Raw genomic sequence first — 23,824 nt, 5'->3', positions numbered from 1 at the left:
TGTGAAGTGCTGTGCTAAGGTGGCAAGTGGCAACATTGTGTGTATCTGTAAAATTTCTGTGTAATCACAGAATTTTTGAACACCCCATATAGAGAAGAGATGTATCGTAATATACAGAAATATATTGAGATGTATTTAGATGTATCAAATTATAAATGTATATTTTCATATAGCTCGGTATCTTAAGATACGAAAATGTAAAAATATACATTATAGCTACTGTGTGTGGTCTCCTGACGATTTCTATAGAAAGATGTATTGAGATGTATCGAGATGTATCGTGCTATAATATACATCTTTACATTACCTGGTCTGTGTGTGACAAGCTTTAGACGAGTCGAACGTCAACTTCATATCATCGAACGACAATCCCATACATTTTGATCGGCGAAAACGTCTAGGCTAAAGGGCCTGACGTTTCATGTCGTATAGTATCGCTGTCGCATAGTGTCGCCTTAGTGCGGTCTCGCCTATATTCCAAACAAGATGACGCCCACAACTCAATTGCGCCAAATTTCGTTTATCGCGTGAGCACGTATATTTTTCCATGATAAAAAGTACTCTACGTCTTTCCCTGGAATCAAACTATCTCCAAACCAAATTTCAGCAAAATTAGTTCAGCGGTTTGGGCGTGAAGAGGTTACAGACAGACTCACTTTCACATTTCTGATATTGGTATTGATACAATATTTTGTTAAAGTAATTAAAAAATAGAAAAGGAGGAGGATGATTAAAAATTAAATAAATATTATTGTGTAATGTTATATTATGTGGATGGCCAGTTCCAGGTTACATTCTTATAAGGATAAGGAGCTATCAGTTGCACAAAGGAAAACGTGCGTAGGACATACATTACATTTGTCAGCTTTAGGACATAATTTAATGGATTCACTTCTTTACGGCATCTTTGTAAGAGAAACTGTTTAAGAATTATTCTTTCTGCGATAAATGCTTTCTTTCTTCGCTCTTCCATAATCAAATATAGTAATCTACGGACGCTGTACACCACGTCAGTCTGGGCCTAGTAATAGAAGGACTTGTATTACGTGTACCAGACAACGGAAATATATTTAATGTTTTATTTTTATTTTATGCTCAACCATTGAGCCACAGAGGTCGTCAAATGCAAAAAGTCAGTTTTCACGATTGTACCCCTGAATAAAGGTGGATGAAATTTAGCATCCGAAAATAATATGAGATACCTACTCTAAGTTTGACGAAATAGTTTCAGTGCTGCAAAAGCTACGATTAAGAGCGTTAAAAGATGATTTCATGCGACAAGGAAGCAGCGGGCAACAGTAACCAAGGAATGTTTGGGGCCAATTTGACTGTCAAAATATGAGAGTGACATAGAAGCTGGTAATTTTCTTGCATGAAGGTTTTTCTGTCAGATATAAGGTATGGCTTATCATGACTTTCTTCTTCTTCTTCACCTTTTATAGATCTCTCGATTTCGACTTCTATAAAAGGATTGGAGACATGCAATATTACATGCCAAATTAACCACGGAAGATGCCACATCCCGTTACGTCAATTGAGACCATAACACCATGAGTTAAGATATAAAATAGATGAACCAGATCCACTTGGCAGAAGGCCAGCGTATCTTGTGTTTTAACTATTTTTACCTTGAAGTCACTGTCGCGAGGTTAATGTCAAGACTAATGATTTTATTACGAGCCGCGAGATGAAACACCCAAGTATCAAATTGTTGCGGACTAAGTGTACAATTCTGAATCGCGCTATCGATGTTTTTGAAAATGACGCGACATATACATAGTCATTGTTTTGCTTCAGCCTGGTCGAAGCGCTCTGCTCTGTCGAAAGATCTTTTCTTATAATTATCCATGATAACTATTCCAAGGTGTCAAAATTTGTTTGAAAATTTGGACTTATCTCTTGGCTTGGCCCAGAGGACTGATATGAGTTCTGCAGATTAAGTTGTCAACGTCGGAGTGGCGTTAACAGGTGGTAGATAAGAAGTTTGGTAAATCAAAAATGTTTTCTTTTCCTGTGTTTGTGATAAATATAATTTTTAAGTTTGATACAGTGCGGGTTGGATTGATGCTGTAAATTGTGGAAATTGGAATGAAATAACAGAACTGGAAGTACTCTTTTTACCCGACTACGTTGAAGCTAAAAAGCATTAGTGTAATGATTTCTGTATGTACTATTTATAATGTATATGCATTGCTGCTAAACTATCAGTAGTTTTTAAAACAACAAATTAAAATCGGATCAGTAAATTATGCCACTGGACGCGCGTGACATAGGTATCGACATTATTTTACATATTTTATTTAAACTTATCAGTTATCACTTATCAGTACAAGTATTTAACGACCTCTGTGGCTCAGTGGTTGAGCGTGTTGTCAGCGCTAAAGCCGAGGGTCGCGGGATAGAATTTCGCCGACGGAACAAAAAGTTTTCGATGTTCCTGGGTCATGTCTATTAAATAATATTATGTGTAATGTGTATTGTTTAATAAAATTCTGAAATATGTGTATAGTATAAAAGTATTTTTATTTCCTACTTACCACTGGGCCAGAAGGACGTGGTGTTAAGCATCCAAAATATTATATTATTTAGTATTTGCTGATATTATTTGTCCTCATTAAATTAAATGATAAGCAGTCGGCAGATTATTAAATTCTCAACTGCTTTGGATAAAACATCATGTTTCAGTACGTATGAAAACATCTCGCATAACAATATGAAGCTTGGAGTACACAGTTCAAAACATTTGCAGTGCGGTATAACTTTGCCAATTAATGTACGAAACTCACCGTCGGTCGCCGTCAGTCTCGAGTTGTAATAATTTACTATTATGTATTCAACAATTTGGTACAAATCAGTAAAGCTGTTTCGGAGGAGTACGGTGACTAACATTGTGACACGAGAATTTTATATACTTACAAGAAGATATTACATTCAGCCTAATATATCAGACCGCAACGCAACGCGTAGATGCATTGAATTGACAGATTTCGTGAGCGTGAGAGCGGTGAGACGTCTTGCAAATCTGTCAAATCCAGAAATGCATAACTACGCAACAATAGACATAATTCTGTCTAGTTGTCTACTCTTACTTTACCTCTAAAATATAAATTATGTTAGACACGATTCAATAATACCTTCTGAGGGGGGGCCTGGTGACCCCTTAACACAGGGCAACCTAGTAAGGGCACCAGTCTCCTACTATAATTTTAAACTAAGCATCATAATGATTGTATATGTGTTTTTTTTGTATTGTGGTAGAAATTAATAATAAATAAAGATTTTCAATAAATTAATACTCTGACTACGCGTCACGTTGCGGTCTGCATTGACCCTAAAAGTTAATTTTGGTAATAATGACCACAAAACTTGACTCATGTCTGTTGCACCATGAATTTTTTGTTAACAGACTTAACAGTTAAAGTTAATGGGGTTGATAGTATAAAAGGCATACTTATAAAAAGATGAATTATCCGTAAAAATTGACGGGATTTGTTATGACTACACTGTGAGCCCTATGTCAAATTTATTTGACACGAAACTCGTTCAGCGAGGTTAGGTTTGTGATTTTGTTATTCTCCATATAATAGTATTTCGACGAAAATTTTTTACTCGTCTACTCTGAGCTATATTTGTGTCATCCCAGCAACAGAAGTGAGGGTAATTAAGGAACGCCTTGACAGTAATTATTCGGTTTCATTAGCGGAGTGCGGGCCACTCGACGAAAAGGTCAATAGCGGTTTAATTGTCCAGGAGAATGCAATTCGTTTTAAAGTGTTTGCACGTGTAGCTGAAGGATTTTTATTGAGAAAATTGGCTACAGGTTACAGCGGTCAGCGCATTCTTAATGCTACTATAACTACAAAGTTACTATAGAGTTTAGTGTAAAAGTAGCAGCGCTGAAAAAGTTGCTTTATATACTAATATTTGTGCTTCAGCTTTATTTTATAACGAGCTTTTGCCCGCGGCTTCGCTCGCGTTTAGAAGTATTATTATATACAAACTTTCATTCCCTATTTGAACCCCAAGGGGGTTGGAATTTATCAAAATTCTTTCTTAGCGGATGCCTACGTCATAACATCTACCTGCATGCCAAATTTCAGCCCGATCCGTCCAGTGGTTATGGCTGTGCGTTGATAGATCACTATGTCAATCAGTCAGTCAGTCACCTTTGAGTTTTATATATATAGATAATAAAGCTGAACAAGCTCTTCAGCTTTATTTTATAATAATAAAGCTGAAGAGCTTGTTTGTTTGTTTGTACGCGCTAATCTCAGCAAGATCCGATTTTAAAAAATCTTTTTGATTTTTAAAATCGGAGCTTCCTTATTTTAGATTAGATAGGTCATTTATCGAGAAAGGCTGTATATTATAATCACGCTAAAACTAATACGAGCGAAGAAACAGTAAAATGTGAAAAAAAAAACGGGGAAAATTATTTGAAAGGGCTTATCTCACGAACTACTGGAGCAATTTTTAATTTATTTGGCATAAATAAAAAGTAGACCACGGAAAGGATCATAAGTTCATAGGCTATATTTTGTGGGCTAATTTGTCTGTGAAATTCCTAATTTACGTGCGCCAAGCCGCGCGGAACGTCCAGTTGGTATGTTATATTTTATAAGAAAAAAAAACTAGCTGCAGTTCCAGCAAACGTTACTTTGCCCTAATATAAAGTATTTCGCTCACACAGAGGTAATAAACTTAGCACGTACGTACGTACGTACGTGGTACTTATATGTCAGTGTTCGCCCATAATATTTTATTTGGGTGACTAAATAAGTATGGCACCATGGCAACGTCCATCGCTATCCCGTCACACAAACAATGGTCGCATTCAGTCTCGAGCTGTAATAATTTACTATTTATTCAAAAAATGCACGTCTTATCAATATAAAAACTAGATGTTGTCCGATTCTCAACCCTAGCCGATATGCTCGCTAAGATTCACGAAAATCGGTCGAGCCGTTTCAGAGGTGTTCAACCACGCACGCCGTGACACGAGAATTTTATACTACCAGAGGGTCACGTTGAATTTTCCCGTACAAGAATAGAAAAATATATTCGACTACGACCAATAATGCAATTATTAAATACTTTTTTTATTACTGCGTTTGTATATAATATAAGAACAATTCGTATGGAAAAAATCTCCATTCAAGGTCTAGGAAAATGTTTTACTTTGTCAGATTTTCTACTCTACGTCCAGTCCTAAGCTCTTAGCTTATCCCAAAAACCTCAGGCCCTGATCTGATCTCCTCACGTAGTATAATATTTATACAGTAACTTTCTTTATTAAAACAATAACAACGCGGTCACGTTTCTAATTTGGTAAATAGGAGTGCTTTTATTACTGTCCTTTTGTAACTGTGTTACAACATAATACGGTAGTGTAACTCAGCCGTAACTTGAAACTACAATACAGATACATACTAAATTTTACGCGCGATAACGTAATGCAGGCTGCAAGTCTGTCAATTTAATTTTTTCTTTTTTTCTTTTTAAATAGCTCTTTTTAAATCATGCTATAGATTCTATATCATAGACTTAATATATACTATGTTCTATATCAACATAATTATACATTTGCAATCACTTGTATAACCTGGTCTTTAAGTTTTTTGAAAATAATTAATTGATGTATTAGCGTGGTTGATTGATTGAAGTTTTGAACGGAGCCAATCTTAAGCGTATTATAATACTAGCTGTTGCCCGCGACTTCGTCCGCGTGGACTTCACTTTATAGCGCGCAATGTCAACAAAATTGGTGTCAAAAGCTTTTATAAAAAAAACCCTGGTACCCCTTAAATCAAAACAGCTGTGCAGTGTGCACACAATAAGTATTTCATTACACATAATATTTCATTTTTTTAAATTAAACTTTATATTTTATGCCAAATTTTAAAGCTCATTTAGCCCCCCAATTACACAACTTTACTCATAAACTATTTATCATTGATAGGTTTAAGGTTACGTCACTGTATATAATATAATATACTGACTTATTAAATAACGTAAAGAAGAAATAACAATCGAAAATAATCGAAAATCAAATGTATGATGATACCACCACTTATAGAAACATGTTGGGCAAGCGTTAGCGCGATGTAAGAGACGCACGGCGCCATCTAGTATGAATTTTTGGAACTAACTTAATTTGAACAAATTTTCGTATTTTCACCCCCTTACAACCCCTTTTTTCCAGTAAAAAAGTAGCCTATGTCCTTTATCAGGCTTTAGACTATCTGTATACAAAATTTCATTACAATCGGTTCGGTAGTTTTGGCGTGAAAGCGAGACAGACAGACAGACAGAGATACTTTCGCATTTATAATATTAGTATAGATTAGTATAGATAAGACTACTGTCGGATAACTCAAAAACCAGGCATTCGTCCATGGACATATTTGGCTGATAAAATTATTTAAAATTTTAAATTATGCATATTATGTATGTGCCATATTCGGTCGTTCTACATAGTTTAGTCTACTGTATAATATTTGGAATGTGGTAGTACTGTGTCACGATTACGATCTTTATTGGGGACTGTTGGGAAATTATGACCATTTCAGCCTTTTAAAGTCTTTTGTGTGGTCTACGAATTTGTAGGGAATGTATTGTCATCCTATTTTGTAGAAATAGTTCGACTGTAAGTTAATTTTATCTTTGTTTTTGTTATAGTACGGGAGCCCTAGAACAATTTTTTTTTATTACTATCGAGCTAATTTTTTGTTAGTAGCTTCATTTTGATAAGACGAACAACATTTTTATTTGCGAAAAATCTCGAAAGTGGTAGCTAACAGAGATAGAAAGGATTCAATACTTTGACTTGACGGTCCTAAAATATGGACTGTTTTATTTGTAGGACAATATAATCTGTAATCAACAAAACTTGGTTGACCACTGAACCCTAAAACGGAACCCTAATTAGTTGTTTTTTTTTGTATATTGACAGGTTATTAGTTATTTAATTTAAGAGTAACATTGTCCTACAAATAAAACAGTCTATATTTTAGGACCATCAATTCAAAGTATAAAATCCTTTCTATCTCTGTTAGCTACCACTTTCGAGATTTTTTGCAAATAGAAATGTTGTTCGTCTTATCAAAATGAAGCTACTCACAAAAAATTTGCTAGATAGTAATCAAAACAAATGTGTTCTAGGGCTCCCGTACTATTGTATTTTTAAAAGCTTTTGTTTAACTTGCTCTGTATGTATGTAAGTATGTATGTTCGGGTGAAATTTTGGAACTCACTTTTGGAGTAGATATATTTAACCGATCGAGCTGAAATTTTGCAGACACGTTTAGTTTGGATGACAATACATGATATTGTATGTGACATCACTCTCAATCCAAGATGGCGAAATAGTTATTTTCTATGCACTTCTGCAATATGGGTATCAAATGAAAGGGCTCATTGAGAGTAACTTGGAAACAAATGTAATGTCATTCTACATCCAATATGGCGTCTCATTCAATGTAGGGGGATATAGTTATTTTTAGTGCACTTCTGCAATATGGGTATCAAATGAAAGGGCTCATTGAGAGTACCTCGGAAACGAATGTAATGTCATTCTACATCCAATATGGCGGCTCATCTAAGATAGGGGAATATAGTTATTTTTAAAGCACTTCTGCATATGGGTATCAAACAAAAAGGCTTATTGAGAGTAAATTGAAAAGTCATGTCGTGTTCTGTCATGCCGTGTCGTGGCGTATCGTATCGTATCGTTGAATCCGGTCATTTTTGTTAAGTGATATTTAATTTATTAGTCGTAACACTAAGTACTATTTCTTAAAGACTTAAATTAAGTTAATCAGATTTTAACAAATTCTTGAAAGAAAACAAACTACAATCAAGCAGGCTTAAGAAATATAGTCAGAGATTTAACTAAAAAACAAAAAATAAATTAAAAGCAAAAAAACTTTTTGAAAAAAACTTTATATTGCTAGCCCTAAAGTCTGAACAAGAGACCTGCGGGGCTAAAATGGTCGCTTTGAAGAATCACATTATGTTATGATTAATTTTTCTAAAATCGCAAAATGCAACTCTGCTTGCAATTCATATCTAGTAAATCGTACTATACTCCACTCGGGCTAACTTGGCGCTAGCGGTCATTGACTCCCTGTCAAAAACTTGTCATTTTCCATATAAACCGCGATTGTCAATGAAGTGTCAGATATTGTTTATTGTGGTTTTATATGGAAAATGACAAGTTTTTGACAGGCAGCCAACGACCGCCAGCGACAAGCTAGCCCGAGTGGAATATAATTTGACATTTGTCAGTTTGACAGTTTTGACAATTCATTTGCTGCATTGATTGAGAGGAATTGCTAAATGTGACCATTTTAGCCCCGCTGGCTTAACTTTACACAATAGAGATGTATCGCTTGTCATATGACACATCGGATTATCTGGTGCAGAGTAGGTCGGGATAATTGAAATCAATTGCTAGGAGCTGCATATTACTGGTGAATAAGAAGACCGGTTATTGAAGTGAACATTAATTCTATACTGAACTGTGACCTGCGGGGCTAAAATGGTCGCTTTCGAGATCATAATACTTATTATGAATCATAATATAATAATAATAATATCTATGGACGCTTCACACCACGTCAGTCTGGCCCCGTGCTAAGTACCTGAAGGACTTGTGTTACAGGTACCAGACAACGGAAATATATTTAATACTTTTAAACTAAACATATAATATTTAAGATTTTTATTATATTTTGATACACACATTTAATACACATCCATGACCCAGGAACTTTGGAAACTTTTTATTCCGTCGTCGGCGGGATTTGAACCCGCGACCCCCGGTTTGAGCTACCAACAGCCCACCAACTGAGCCACAGAGGTAGTCGCCGTCGTTGTCGTCAATATGATTCATTTTTTTAAATCGCAAAATGGCCACTCTGCTTGCAATTCATGTCTATACCACAGTATAGCAATATAGGGACTAATATTGCTATACTGTGTCTATACTGTACTCGGCGAAACATGGCGGTAGCGGTCATTGACTCCCTGTCAAAAATCTTTATCTTATATCTTTAAACGAGCAATTCTTCTAAATCAAAAATATAAAAACGGTAGCAAAAAAAATAAGTTTTCAATGTCTACAAGATCAGCACGGCCAATTAAAACTAGGTACTCAACGAAATGAAGAAAAATATAGTAAAAGGCAAAAAATGCTAATGGTAATATTATTTCCAAAGCTAACGCTAGTACGAAAAATGGTATTTACTATTCTTTATAATTTTTTTTAAATATTTTTAACAGTATAACTTAAGTTTTATTGCTTTAGATTTGATTATGAGATGAATTCTTAACTTCATCAACATTAATTTATCGTAGGTAACTTAAAATTGTAGGATGTACCACATCCAACGTTCTTAACCGGTTTTTCAAATGTGTAAAATGTCGGTAGTACCACATACGACATTTTTAATCGGTTTTATAAATGGTTAAATTGTCGGTAGTGCCACTTCTGACATTGTTATGTGGATTTATAAATTGGTAAAATGTCGGTAGTACTAAATCATAATAATTTCATGTACTTTTCTTATTGATTAAATGGCGCTTGTAGTTTGTACCATATCTGTCGTAGCTTACCGACTTTAAGAAATTCAGAAGGCTTTAAAATGGGTAATTTTTGTGCGAAAATTAGGTTTTTGTTGGCACATGTCATACATAATGAATTAATATATTTTTTTATTTATTAATCGTATTTTTCATGGTTTTGCGATTTGGTGACTAGTAGCCGCAATAAAGCCAGACTTTCTTAGCATTTTGCTATTAAGCAGGTAGGCAACAAACATAAAGATTTACTCAAATTATGTACAAGTGACATAATTCCCAAAAATTATATCTAAAATGCTATTTAAAATACCACAATGGATCAGAGAAAATCTCGGATGAAGAAGACTGCTTTTGAATAATTAATCTAATAAATACTAATCTCAATTTTTCATGTAAACAAAGGCTGTGATGGTACGTAAGTGTCCTAAAATGTAGAAATTTTTAAGAACTATTGACTCCGCGAACTTCGTTTCATGGGCCTGCAAAACAGTCAGTATTTCGTCAGTACTTTCTGTATTCCCCACACATTTAGGCACTATCATCTCTCCAGCATATTTGGAAGTTCTAGATGAGATCGATAGCCGGTCGTTCGACTTGCAAATATAATATTTTCCATTACACATTGGTGGTAACCGCCGCCGTTGCCGCGTTGGCGCGGGGGCCTTAATTTGAGCTTTAATCAAACTGTCCTTACTTCTAAAATATTTGGCCCATGGTAATAATTTAAAGGACAATTCTATTTTTCACATAATTCCGATTAATATTTTGATATTTATGTAGGTAAGGATTAATAACGAATATGCAAAAAAGTCACGCTAGAAGGAGATGATTTGAAGTAAATTTTTTAATGAAAGTAATGGTTATTATTCGTTAACCTTAAAAGATAGACATAAGCTGCCCTGGGCTTTTTTGTAGATAATGATGAGTACTATAAACATGTATAACATTTTTTTGATCTATCATCAGTATTTTTCGTAGCGGAAGCGAAATAATGAAATTTTTGGCAATTTTTTTACCACTTTGGGTTATATTTTTGCTATTTTCGGTAGGATCTCTAATATTTTTCAGAATAATACATAGCCTGTGTTCTTTGCAAATGATGTAGCTTTCCAAAAGTAAAAGAATTTTTAAAAATTTTTCAGTAGTTATTGAGCCCATTCAATATAAACAAACATACGAATAAAACAAACTTTTCCTCTTTATAATTAATTTATATTTTTTATTTTGTTTAGTTAATTTAAGTTATGCTATCAAAAATTCAACAAAATAGTGTTGGTAATAATTTTTAATTTCAATGTTTTAAGTTTTCATTCGGATGAAAATTTGATTTTCCGGATTATTTAAATCATAAGAAATGTTTTGTATTTTCATAGGTCCTTTGTTTTTACGTTTTATTTAACAGAAGTCCATAAAACTATTTTTTTTTATTTAAATTGTTGTTGTTTTTGTTGGTAATTTCTACATGCGACATATTTTTAAATTAACAGTTATCACTCAACAATGACGTAAATGCCACTTCCGACAAGCAATCATCGATTTTCTACAAGCAACAATGTCGGTTCTGGCACTTCCGACAAATCAGCATTACTCGTACCCCGTAAAAAAGGTCAGAAGTGACTTTTCTCATATTTAGGCATAAAATACGAAATACTCATAATAACATATCAAACGTAAATAACTTTTATAGTATTACCCTGAAATTTCATGATCCTACTTGAAATAAGTAAAAAGTTATGCACAATTTAGACTTTGAATCGCTCTCCTGTAAAGTTGTCGTTTTTCACATTCGACATTGTTAATAGTCATGGGCGATATTATACAACAAAGTCGCTTTTTTTCCCTCATGTCATGTCTTTGTTCCCTTTAATCTTTAAAACTACGCAACGGATTTTTATGACTCTTTCAGTGTTAGATAGCTCATTTATCGAGGAAGGCTATAGGCTATATTTTATCACGTTAAGACTAATAGGAGCGAAGAAATAGAGGAAAATGTGGAAATAACAGGGAAAATTATTTGAAAGGGCTAACTTGAACGCGCTAATCTCAGGAATTACTGGTCCGATTTGAAAAATTCTTTCAGTGTTAGAAAACCCATTTATTGAGGAAGGCTATTAGTTATAGTTTATCACGCAAGATTAATAGGAAAATGTGGAAAAAACAGGAGTATTATTGAAAGGGCTTATCTCGCGAACCTTACTAATACGTCTTAAAATACCTCACTAATACGCCCATACGTCCTAATAAAACGCTCTTTAGTCGCGAAGTCCTCTTATATTTCATAATATAAGAGGACATAAATTCGTAATCTCAAAAGTCCTTCCACCAGAGACCGTAAACCCTACCATCCTATCCCTCTATTGTTTATTAGAATTAATAGCTCAGATGGTATTTGCATTCAAAGTATTTCATTGAGAGTGATATGGGTGGAAATAACGGATTTCATGATTACTAGGGCTAAATATAGTGAAGGAGTGCATCGATCTGATATTGTTTTGAAATTGTGTTTTATCATACATTTTTAACAAATAAAACATAACACACACTACAACACACACACTAGGAGATTTTGATTCATAAGCCTATTCTGTGCCTATACACATGAATTGCACTATTTTATTTATGGTTAAAGTCTGTAATTGTCAAATTGAAAATAGATTTAGCTTTTTTATTGAATCTCAATTAATACTGCATTAGACAATTATTACACGGCCAGTCTGTCATCATTTAACTTTATTAATCTGAGCCTATGTCGCAGGAATTATATCTAAAAAATAATAAAGTCAATATTTTGATAATAATCGAATCGAGTCGAATTTTCACCATTGGGCGATCTCTAGTAGACTACCCGGGATAGTCCTACGAATACTATTGAGTTACTGGCGCTAGTGCCTCGTATATTTCAGGAAATACAGGCGTCAAAGCAGTTTTGAGCCGGTATAACTTTATTACCCCCAAAATTGCCTGACAGTGCCTCACTTAATTGCTCTCAGATTATTTATAGAGAGCCATTTTAAATACTTCCAATTTAAAAAGCAATTTTTAGCTAAATTGGCACTATATTTTTTATTCAATTTCAAACAACGCGGAAACCGTTTATATTTAAAATTTCCGATTGTATCGTTTTTTTACTCGTCCAAAGCTTATCATGCAAAATTGATTTTATTCAATTTACGGGATGTAAATGAGTGAAATCGGATTTGGATTTTTAATTGGAGCTCAAAATGTATTGAAATAATACTTGAAAATAGTAATAAAATATATTAAAATTAAAATACTTAACTCAATCTTAATTTCAGCCATATACACAATTTAAATTATTTTACATTCTAATATTAGACACAAAAGAAGCGAACACGAAATACTTTACAAAGAACAAAAAGCAATATTGAAGTAAATAATATTCTTGTCTATATTAAATTTCTAACTTCAAGAAACACAATAAATAATATTTAAATTAGTTTACCTGGACCGACTACGTTTGTTATTCAACGGAATCAACTTTGTTTTGCTTAAATTGTTGTTAAATTGCTGACTGTATTACAATAACAGCAAAATATTAAGCTTTGTTATTTTGAACAATTATTAACACAGAAAACGCTTAAAAATAATTTCATTTATAGTCCGTCAAGAAAGTGAAGAAATTAAAAAGTGGCAACATCGTAGTGTCATCCCTTTTTTCTTAGATTGATTTGAACGGGATGGCACTACGATGTTGCCACTTTTTAATTTCTTCACTTTCTTGACAGGCTATACTGCAAGCGGGATTTACATAAAGTTCGGTCGCATAACAGAGAAATTCTGTGGCCGTGATCGTGACCGTCATCGTAACTGTAACTGATTAGCTATGTCCTGGGCCTTTTTTTTTGTTCATCAAGGGCATGCGTTATAGCGCAGTCAACAGTGCACGTGAGGCATGCCCGCGACGCATGCGCTCTGACCGTACCCAAAACTTTCACTTGGTTCTTTTTTTTCTGGAATTTCTTATGACCAAATAACTAGCACATATTCCACCCAGTAAAATGCTCTCGTCGCATATGTTACAATAATCTGATAGACACTGCAACTGTACAAAAATGCCAATGTTGGCTTTGCTTTCGTTGACGAATACAATTATTGAATGGGCCGAAACGAAAGTTGAATGAAAAATGATGACGAAAATTGAAGATGAAAGTGCATAGTGTGGACAAAGCTATTTGGATTTAGGTTCGGGTTATAATACACTAGATGACACTTGCAACTCCGTTGCGCAAATTCTTTTATCGTGCGTTTTTCTGGGTTAAAAATGATCCAATGTCCTTTCCCAGGACTCAAAGTATCTCCATACCAGGCGTGGCATTTGGGCGTGAAGAGGTAACAGACAGACACATTATCGCATTTATAATATTAGTATGGATTTTCTGTGATACTACGACGTGCTATCACGGTGACTCGGGTTCGAGTTGGTGGTTTTAGTTCTGGTTTCAGTCTCGGTCTCGTTTTCAGTTTTGTTTCATAGGATTAAAGTTTAGAAATTTACCTACGCGAGCGATGCCGCGGACTAAAGCATGTCTATCATAAAAAGTTGTAAGGCAATATTATTTTCATTTATATCAATTAATTATTGACAGACCCATCGTATTTTGTTACAGAGGAGGAAGGCACGGAGTTGGAGTTGGAGGCTCTATACCGGCGGTACTGCGTGCGGCTGAAGCACGCGCTGTTCGAGTCAGCGCTGTGCGTCACGTTGTTGTGCAGCGTGATACTGCTGTGCGCGGTCTGCATACTGCACTCCTATGTAAGTGTCATGGTGTCACAAATATTACATTAGTTCATCAGTCTCAGATTGACGCCAGAATGATGGCCGGAAAGAACATAATAAAAAGATTATCAGTCCGTCAATAATACGGTTACACGATCATTCTTTCGTCAGTCTGGATCAGACTGATGGACTGAATTGATGCCAGACTGACCGTGTAACCCTAGTCTTATGGTCTTTTTTCTATCATATGCCCAGTAGCATGTTGTCACCCGCATGCGGACCAGAAAAGCGCCATTGTGTACAAAGTAACAGAATATGTTAGTGTGACTAGGAATATCTGCATATTCGGCATATTCCACTCTTAAGAAATGTGAGTCACGCTGTCATGTATAGAGTAACGATGTCAGTTTGTTTGGGTAATAGACTGACAGATCACGTGGTGGTTAGTAACTGCCACCGAGCTACGTAGCCGTAGGATCTTTCGTGTCAAACAGCTGCCACGATAAATATGCTAAACAAAAAAAAAACTTTTATTAATTTAAACTTGTGGAAATATCATCAAAACTATAATATTATACTATTCTATTAGAAGCAAACATTCAAACAAAAGTAACATAAACAAACTTTCCTGTCGAGTCCGCTTGAGAAGTTTATATTTTATTAGTTTAGTCAGACCGGTGCTAGTCAGTGGCCTGGTACTGAATGGCATCATAATATTTCACTATTTATAACTCCATTGTGAGGAAAGTCGTTTACCGTACAATTACAATTTTCCGCAGTAAAATTATTCTATGTCCTTTCCCGTCGCTCTATCTCTATAGAGATTTTCATCTAAATCGGTTCAGCGGTAACGTGAAAACATCAATACATATACACTTTCCGATTTTAAGGATTATCCGTGATTATTATCGCCGGTGTCCGTTATTACTTATTATATAGTCTCTGAAAATCCATAAAAAAACACGTTTTTTTTAAAGTCCATTCTCCAATTAAATAATTATACACTCTCCTTGCACTTGTTCCGTGTATTATAAAGTGTACAATTATTTGATTGAAGATGAATTTCCAACAAGAAGCGACAGTACATTCAATATCCATTCTCCAAGACTTGGCTAAATAAAAATGTACTTTAAAATTTGCAGAGTGTTTGAAAGTGCTGAATATCTCTATTATTCTTATAACTCCATATTCCCAGTATTAGAAAATATTTCTTGATTTTCATTGCGATTCTTTTATTGCGTTATCGATGGATGCCGCAAACGTTTACTCGTCCTTTCCATTTTCCATTTCCTTTTCTATAGAAAAGCAATATTCTACTAAACGTAAACTTATTTCTTCGTTTAGGACAGGGTTTCTTAAACTTTCGGCTCAACAAATTTTCAGGTGACAGCGAACCCCATACTAATGAAACCCCCCTGAACCCATAAAATTGACTGTTGAATAAAAAAAGGTTTTTATTTAGAATGTAAGGTAACACATAAAGTCATAAAAGAAGGCCGCGCGTGCCTACCAGTTATCAAGCCACCATTATGTAAATATTGTCGCGAACCTCCTGCCATAGAATAGCGAACCTCTAGAGGTTCGCGTACCCTACTTTGAGAAAGCTTGGCTTAGAAGGTTTTCTGGCATTACCTAAGTTTTTATAAGATAAGCGCATACACAACTCAAATGTTGTGTCTTAAGAGGGCGACTAGCCCCAAAAATCAAACATCGTCCTTCTCTCTTCACACTCACGCCCGTCTTTCATATGCCAGGTGAAAAAGAACGATGCGGATTCATCGCCAAATTAGTTTTTTCTCAATAACTCGATAAATATACAACATTTTAAAAATCCGCTAGGTCGATCTCTCAATGACAGAATTTTATACAATGTGTTAAAATATTAACTTAGTTCAATGCACGGTTATGGCAATAAATGAAAAATTGGTGAAAATTAGATGCATTTTTGTGATTTTTTTCTATCGAGAAAATTTTAAGATATCGTGTTTTTGGTCAGATCGAATTCTCGGAAATATAATGTAGTATCTAATTTTAGAAAATGAAACAACTTGGGGCTTATTTTCAAGTATAAAAATGAATTATAAAATCGACACTTTAGGGTTAGTCGCCCCCTTAAGTAAAAGGACTTTTATCCTTTTCCAACCAACTACGACGAATCCAAAATAGAAATTACGATTCAATTCTGGCTCATAGTCGTATCCTGCATTATTAAAATATTATAATTAATGTAAGTGTGTCTCTTCTTATCTATAATATAAAAATGAATCGCTGAATGTGTTGCTAAGCGCAAAACTCGAGAACGGTTGGACCGATTTCGCTAATTCTTTTTTTTAAATATTCCTTGAAGTACGATGATGGTTCTTGCGGAGAGAAAAATTCTAAAAAAAGAAATCCTGAAAAAGTCTAAAAACAACACTTTTATATATAAAAATGAATTTTCAATTGTGTTAGTAACTCTAAAACTCGAAAACGGCTGAACGGATTGGGCTAATTTGAGTCTTAAAATATTCGTAGATGTCCAGGGAAGGTTTTAAAGTGACACGAAGTTCACCGGGACAGCTAGTTTACACCTATATTAACGCTAAAGCCACTAGCCGGCTTTGCTATTTCATAATATGAACAAAGGACTATGCCCAAAAAACCCGTAGTCGATTAAAATAATTTATTTACAGCAAAGTAGACCATAAATAGTAGATTGTAAATATGCAATAAATTTTTTCAAAACCATAACCAAAACCGCTAATTTGAAAAAATAATTTTGAGATCTTATTTATTTATTTATTTATTTATTTATTTATTTATTTTATATCTTACTTCCAATCAACTAATTACTTCCTTTGTTTTTGTGTTCGTTCTCGTGAAGGCGACGTTGTTAGACAATAATTTACAATTTAGAGAAAAAAAGACTAAATATATATCCGCCCTTGCACACATTTATGTTTTTTGTTATGCTTAGTTTTAGAAACATTATTGTATTATTTAGTTAATGTGAGCAATAAAGAATCTATCTATCTATCTATCTATCTATATAATTTAAGAATAAACTAATGCACAAGGGCCGCAGCAGCCAGGTCACGGCGGCCATCAGAAGTATGGTGTGGCCGCTGATCGCGTTGCGACTTGCGGCCAGGTGCGCGTGGTCTATGGCGGTTTCATACTAAGGTATCTATTTCGATGGCCGCCGCGGCCTGGCCGCTAGTGCGCGCCCGGGCTATCGGTTGTATCACGTGGAGTGCTCTAAGAAATTGTTCGGAATCATACCTCCTGCAACTTTTTGCTATCGTTCCACGCGAAACATATTCTATCATCTTGATGCTGCGCACTGTAAAACTCTGAAACAAACTGTCACCAGCAGTATTTTCAATACCACCTGCAAACCTTCGAAGGCCGGCAACGCACCTGCAGCTCTTCTGATGTTGCGAGTATCTAAGGGCGACAATAGTTGCTTTCCACCACGTGACCCGTTTGCTCGTTTGACCCATTATTTTATTAAAATAACGATCATATAACCGATACTATCATCTAATAATCCTAAAAAAACAGTAAGTATGTTTAACAATACAGATTATTCTCTATACCAAACTAACATTCTATACTTACTGTCAGATATAAAAGTGGTAAATAATAATTAAATATGAAATCCATGAATATGATAATACTAGACAATAGACATCTATATAAAAATGTTTTTACTACGTACCTAATAATCGCCACACTATCGTTTGTAGCATCGCGTCGTCCTAACCATGTCCTAACTATCATAGATTCCTATGAAAAGTCAATTAGTTACGATCGTTTTTAAATCACTCGGTGATTGTTTAATCCATTATTTTTAACAAAAAATTAAAACCGACTTCCAAGGTAAAAACAATCAATAACATCCTTTAAATAATATGAACTAAAAAGTATTAAATAATTTTTCCTATCTAATAGTGCCTTTTTCCGAATTCGGCTAAAACTCAACTATTTCTGTACTCAATCTTCATCATTTTGAAGTCGGTACCAGATATACTTAGCTGAATCTTCAGCAGCAGCTGCGGCAGCAGCCGGTGACCGTCTTACTTTCGCTTTATAATGGTACGGAATCCTCCATGGGCGAGTTCGACTCGCACTTGGCCGATATTATTATATTTTACCGCCTCATTGTTTAAAGAACTGCTTAGAATGAGATTTCTTACTGACAAATTCCGATTCGTTACTGCCCATACGTAACCGCTCATTCATTAATTTTAACCGCTCATTTAATTATTTTACTGTTCAATAATGTTTTCAATGATCCATTTCATTATTTTTTAAAACTCTGTTTTGTTTACTTTACTGCTTAGTTTTAACTGCTAAACTAGTTATTAAACGTGCCATTTATAATTTTTAACTTACCAAAACTGCAATTTACAACTGCCCCTTTAAATAAGTACCTTATAATATTAATATTTAATATAGTAAATAAGTACATCTTCTTATCTTTCTCGTGTCACAATTTTAGTTACCTTACTCCTCCGAAACGGTTTTACTGATTAAAGATTATACTCCTATTAATCCTTCGATCGTGGATTCTTGGAAACCTATTGTTATTCTATTGTGTCTCGCTCACCGGTGAGCTTGTAATAAGATACGTAGAATAATATACAGGTGTATTTTTCTACGTATAGTACGCGATAGTTTACTAGGTAACTAAAAAGAGTGAAATTATTATTTTTAACAAAAAATTAAAATCGACTTCCAAGGTAAAAACAATAATAACATCCTTTAAATAATATGAACTAAAAAGTATTAAATAATTTTTCCTATCTAATAGTGCCTTTTTCCGAATTCGGCTAAAAGCTATCGAATTTGAACTGGAGATATAATATCTCTTGAATTTTATTTGTATCATCAAATAACCACACGTCTAGTAGAAACCAATTGCTGTCACAAGATCACCTCCGATATCAAACAGAACAATATATTGGTAGTATTAATATATGTACCAATTTGGTACCGCCATGACACATTGAAAGAGTGCTTTCGTAACAAGTAAATATAGGAGTAAGAAATATTGTGGTGAGAGTGAAAATATGCTAAGTTGCCGACAAAATGCGACAGTTACAAATAAAATATTTAAAGAGCCAATAACAAAGACAAATTCTAGCTCTGGTAAAGCCGCATGACTAACAATAATGTATTAGTAAGAAAAGGATATAATATAACATGATACCATCCTCATCACCACGATGAGTCGTGGCAATATCCCACCGTTTTTCGCGTAACTTTCCTCCGCGCACTGTAAAGCTTGGAACGAACTGTCGCCAGCAGTATTTCTGGACCTATACGACCTGCAAACCTTCAAGAAGGGAGCGTATTGTCTTATAAAAGGCCGACAACGCACCTGCAATTTTTGTGTGCATATTTTATCAATATGTAAAATCACTGTTTGAATTTACAAAATATTGAATGTTGTAACGTAATTTTCAATTTAATTGAAATTGTTCAAACAATACAGTGCATAAACCCAGCATAAACGATTTAATTTGTTTACGCGAAGTGTTTATTTTGTCAACACCAAACAAATTATTATGTAGATAAATTACACTTCACTTGGTCCAATGTAAATTTGTCCTGTACACACTCATTTTCATAATTAACAAACTATTGTTTATTATGAAATGTTACGGCATTTAAAAAAAAAAATACATGTGGCACTCGGGGCTTGCCGCGGTAAAGCTATTGCATAGCATTTTTTATCAACTTACGCAATTATAATTCGCACACGTCTAGGCACACGCACCCAACACTGTGCAGTATAATTCTGGCAACTTTGCACTGACCAGCATACGGTGCGGCGCTGTGTCGGTCGGAGTGGGGGTGTTAGGTCTTTTTCGTTACGAAATTTCTTGATTCGGTCGCCGCGCTCAGAACTATGCAGTAACTTAAAAATCAACATAGTCAAAATCAAACAATAATATTATGATACAAAGATGAACACTGATTGAAAACTACGTACGAAAATTCTAAGTAGAATGAAAAAAATATAGCCGAACCTCCTCCTTTTTGGAAGGCGTTTAAGAATGTTAGGATTTTGGCGTTACGCGTCCCAACGTTTTCTATTATGTAAAACAAGAAGACGCCTGCAACTCTGTTGCGTCAAAATTATATAATTATAATAATACTAGCGACCCGCCCCGGCGTCGCACGGGTATAAAATATAGATATAACTACTGAAAAAATGATAAAAATCGATAACCTATGATTTTTTACGTGTTCTACTTCTTACATAAAAATTGCTCCAGTAGTTCGCGAGATAAGCCCTTTCAAATAATTTCCCCGATTTTTCCACATTCTCCTATTAGTCTTAGCGTGATAAAATAAAGCCTATAGCCTTCCTTAATAAATGGGCTATTTAACACTGAAATAATTTTTCAAATCGGACCAGTAGTTCCTGAGATTAGCGCGTTCAATTAGCCCTTTCAAATAATTTTCCCCGTTTTTTCCACATTTTCCTCTATTTCTTCGCTCCTATTAGTCTTAGCGTGATAAAATATAGCCTTCCTCGCTAAATGGGCTATCTAACACTGAAAGAGTCATCAAAATCGGTTGCGTAGTTTAAAAGATTAAAGGGAACAAAGGGACACGAGTGAAAAAAAAGCGACTTTGTTTTATAATATGTATAGATTATTATGGAACTCATACTTTTCTCATTGATATTCGTATATTTCTCTGTTTATCCAGCGGTCATTTTCATTAGTACTAAAATAACATTTTATATTTTTCATCAACTCGTGGAACTTATTGAATCGTGTGAATGGATAATATTTACTTTGAAGTTGTGAAAACATTTTCAATTACATTTGTAGAAGTCTGTATTTTCATACAGACTTCTGTATTTTAACAAATACGCGAAAATATTTCCAAAATAAAAGACTTGTAAATGTTGTCATGATCATATTATCTTAAATCAGACATACTTTCGCAAATATTTGTATAGATGATTCTGATTCAGATTTTTAATGTGAATCAGATTAATCAAACAGAGATTAAGCCTTTAAGGGATTCAATACGATAAAATGTTTTAATGAGCACATTTTACATAATTATAACTTTTATCGCGAAAATTTTAATTAGATGATTAAAATAAACAATTGAGTAGGAAAAAAACAGGGAATTACACTTTCTAGCAAAGTTTTTATTAAGAACTGGATAACCCCGCAACTCCGCTGCGACAAAATTCTTTTTAAGCGCGGGAACCGTACATTTTCCGTCCGTTCTGTCCAATAAACAGTATCCTGTGTATTTTCTAATTCTAATCTTATAATCTTATAAACGAAATAAAAATGTAATAAGTATTTAATTGGTAATAGAATAAAGGCTAATTTTATTTTATTTTTATTTATTTTCCTAAGACTCAAAGTTTCTTCATACCAAATTTCAGCAAAATCGCTTCAGCGTCGGCGTAAAACGACAGACACAGACAATAGTATGGATAGCAGTATCGCTGTTCACTAAAACTCGTGTCTAGGAAAGCCAGCGGCTGAAATTTCTCAAACATCTTTCAACACAAATATCAGATTTCCTTAAACCCGACGGAGTACTTAGCTTGCGACTCGATTACATTGATTTGATCAATGTGCAGAAATGTCAGAGTTTCTACAAGCACTGACCTCCATTATACAAGTACACTGGACTGATGATACCTTTTGAAATGACAGCTATTTTTTGTGCCTATTTGAAGCGGAATCAGCGCCCCCAATGCGGGCGAATAGAACTAAAAATGACGTCAGTTCTCTTTCTCCGCATTGGGGGCGCTGATTCCGCTTCAAATAGGCACAAAAATCAAGTGGGTACCATAAGTCCAGCGTACTTGTATAATGGAGGTCAGTGGCTACAAGGGACATGATATCAATCTAGTGTCTTTAATATCTGAGTTATAACATGCCTCCGTGGTCTAGTGGTATAGAGCGCGGCTCTCGACTCGGAGGTCGTGGGTTCGATTCCCGCGTTGGAAAAATGTTATTTCCAAGTTTGGTTAGGACAATGAAGGCTGATCACCTGATTGTCTGACAAGTAAGATGATCCATGCGTTGGATGGGCATGTAAAAAGTCGGTCCTGCACCTGATCTCTCGCCGGTCGTGTCGGTCTTCCGTCCCACTGGGTTATGAGAGTAAAGGAATAGAGAGTGCTCTTATGTATTGCGCACACACTTGGACACTATAAAGTTACTCCTGCGTAGCTGGCCTGGTTTCAATGAAACCGGCCACCGTCACCGAAACCGGTGTGGGAGCTATTATTATTTTTATTATTATTATTATAACATGCTAAAGAACGCGAGGAAGCTCATTAGACCCCTCTAATTTTTTCCACCTTTTGATTACTTTAATTTATTATTTAAAGCATCATTTGACCACTTACATTTTTTCTATCTTTTGAGAAAGGCGGAAAATCTTTTAAGTGTATCATAATATTACATAGTGAATTACTGGTAGGCACTATCCCATTTATAAATAAACCCTTTTTGATATTATTAATCATATTACATTTCATCGATTAATGTAAAAGTCAACTAAGTTACCTAAGATTTTCCTTAAAGTTTAGGCTGCTAGACTACGAACTGCTAGATAATATAGGTACCTTGTGTAATGTGTATAGCTCCTATCCTTTGAGAAGAGTAAACATTGTTTAATGGTTTCTACGGAAAATTATGGACATGTTAATAATACTTATTTGAGCTACTGAAAACACAGATGTATGTATAAAGTATAGTATTATTATTACTAACCAAAAATATCTAGCTAAAATTGTTAAAAAAAGGAAATAAAATCATGAAGATCATCATTTATTATGTTGCTTGTTATTATCAATTTGATATAAATCAAAATTGTTTAACTATGCATTGTAACTATGTATGTAATTTGTAAATTCATTAAAAATATATATAAATTCAGTAGATTATTTAAGTAGACTCCCAAAATTATTCTAAAGGTCCTATTTGTTTTCAAGACGTTGATATTCATTATTACCCAACTTTTATGTCCCGTATCCGAATCCGTGTCTCTTATGAACTTATTATGGTCACCCCAGCTTAATTTAGGCTAAGGCTGATCTTATAATAGCTAATAGAGTTACTTGAGATTGTCATCGTCTATACACATGTATAGACTGACTATGAACTAATGTGCATGACGCCTACATGTCTTACATGTATAGACCCGCTATACATGTAAAGACAGGTAAAATAATAAGTAAACTATAATGTGTTATGTGTGTAACGCCTCCGTGGTTCAGTGGTTAAGAGCGTGGCTCATGACTCGGAGGTCGTGGGTTCGATTCCCGCGTTGGAAACATGTTATTTCCAAGTTTGTTTACGACAGTGGAGGCTGATCACCTGATTGTCTCTCGCCAGTCGTGTCGGTCTCTTGTGTACTGTGCACATACTTGGGCACTAAACAAACTAAAAAAAAAGGGATGACACTACGATGTTGCCACTTTTTAACTTTTAATTTTAATTTTTAATTTAATTTTTTATTTCTTCA

At 34.6% G+C, this 23,824-nt stretch overlaps 1 protein-coding gene across 3 annotated transcripts in view; it reads left to right on the top strand.

Moving 5' to 3' along the window:
• The window catches only part of LOC121739116 (adenylate cyclase type 2), a 192,962-nt gene that overhangs the window by 51,242 nt on the left and 117,896 nt on the right, over window positions 1-23,824 (top strand). For all 3 annotated transcript variants that reach the window (XM_042131444.1, XM_042131445.1, XM_042131443.1), the window contains exon 2: window positions 14,211-14,356. In XM_042131444.1, coding sequence (XP_041987378.1) covers window positions 14,211-14,356 — 146 coding nt within the window. The remainder of the gene's footprint in view (window positions 1-14,210; window positions 14,357-23,824) is intronic.

This window comes from Aricia agestis, chromosome Z, assembly GCF_905147365.1.
Source record: "Aricia agestis chromosome Z, ilAriAges1.1, whole genome shotgun sequence".
Taxonomy (NCBI): domain Eukaryota; kingdom Metazoa; phylum Arthropoda; class Insecta; order Lepidoptera; family Lycaenidae; genus Aricia; species Aricia agestis.
Note: the sequence above shows the minus strand (reverse complement) of the source record. Positions and strands in the feature narration are given on the sequence as shown.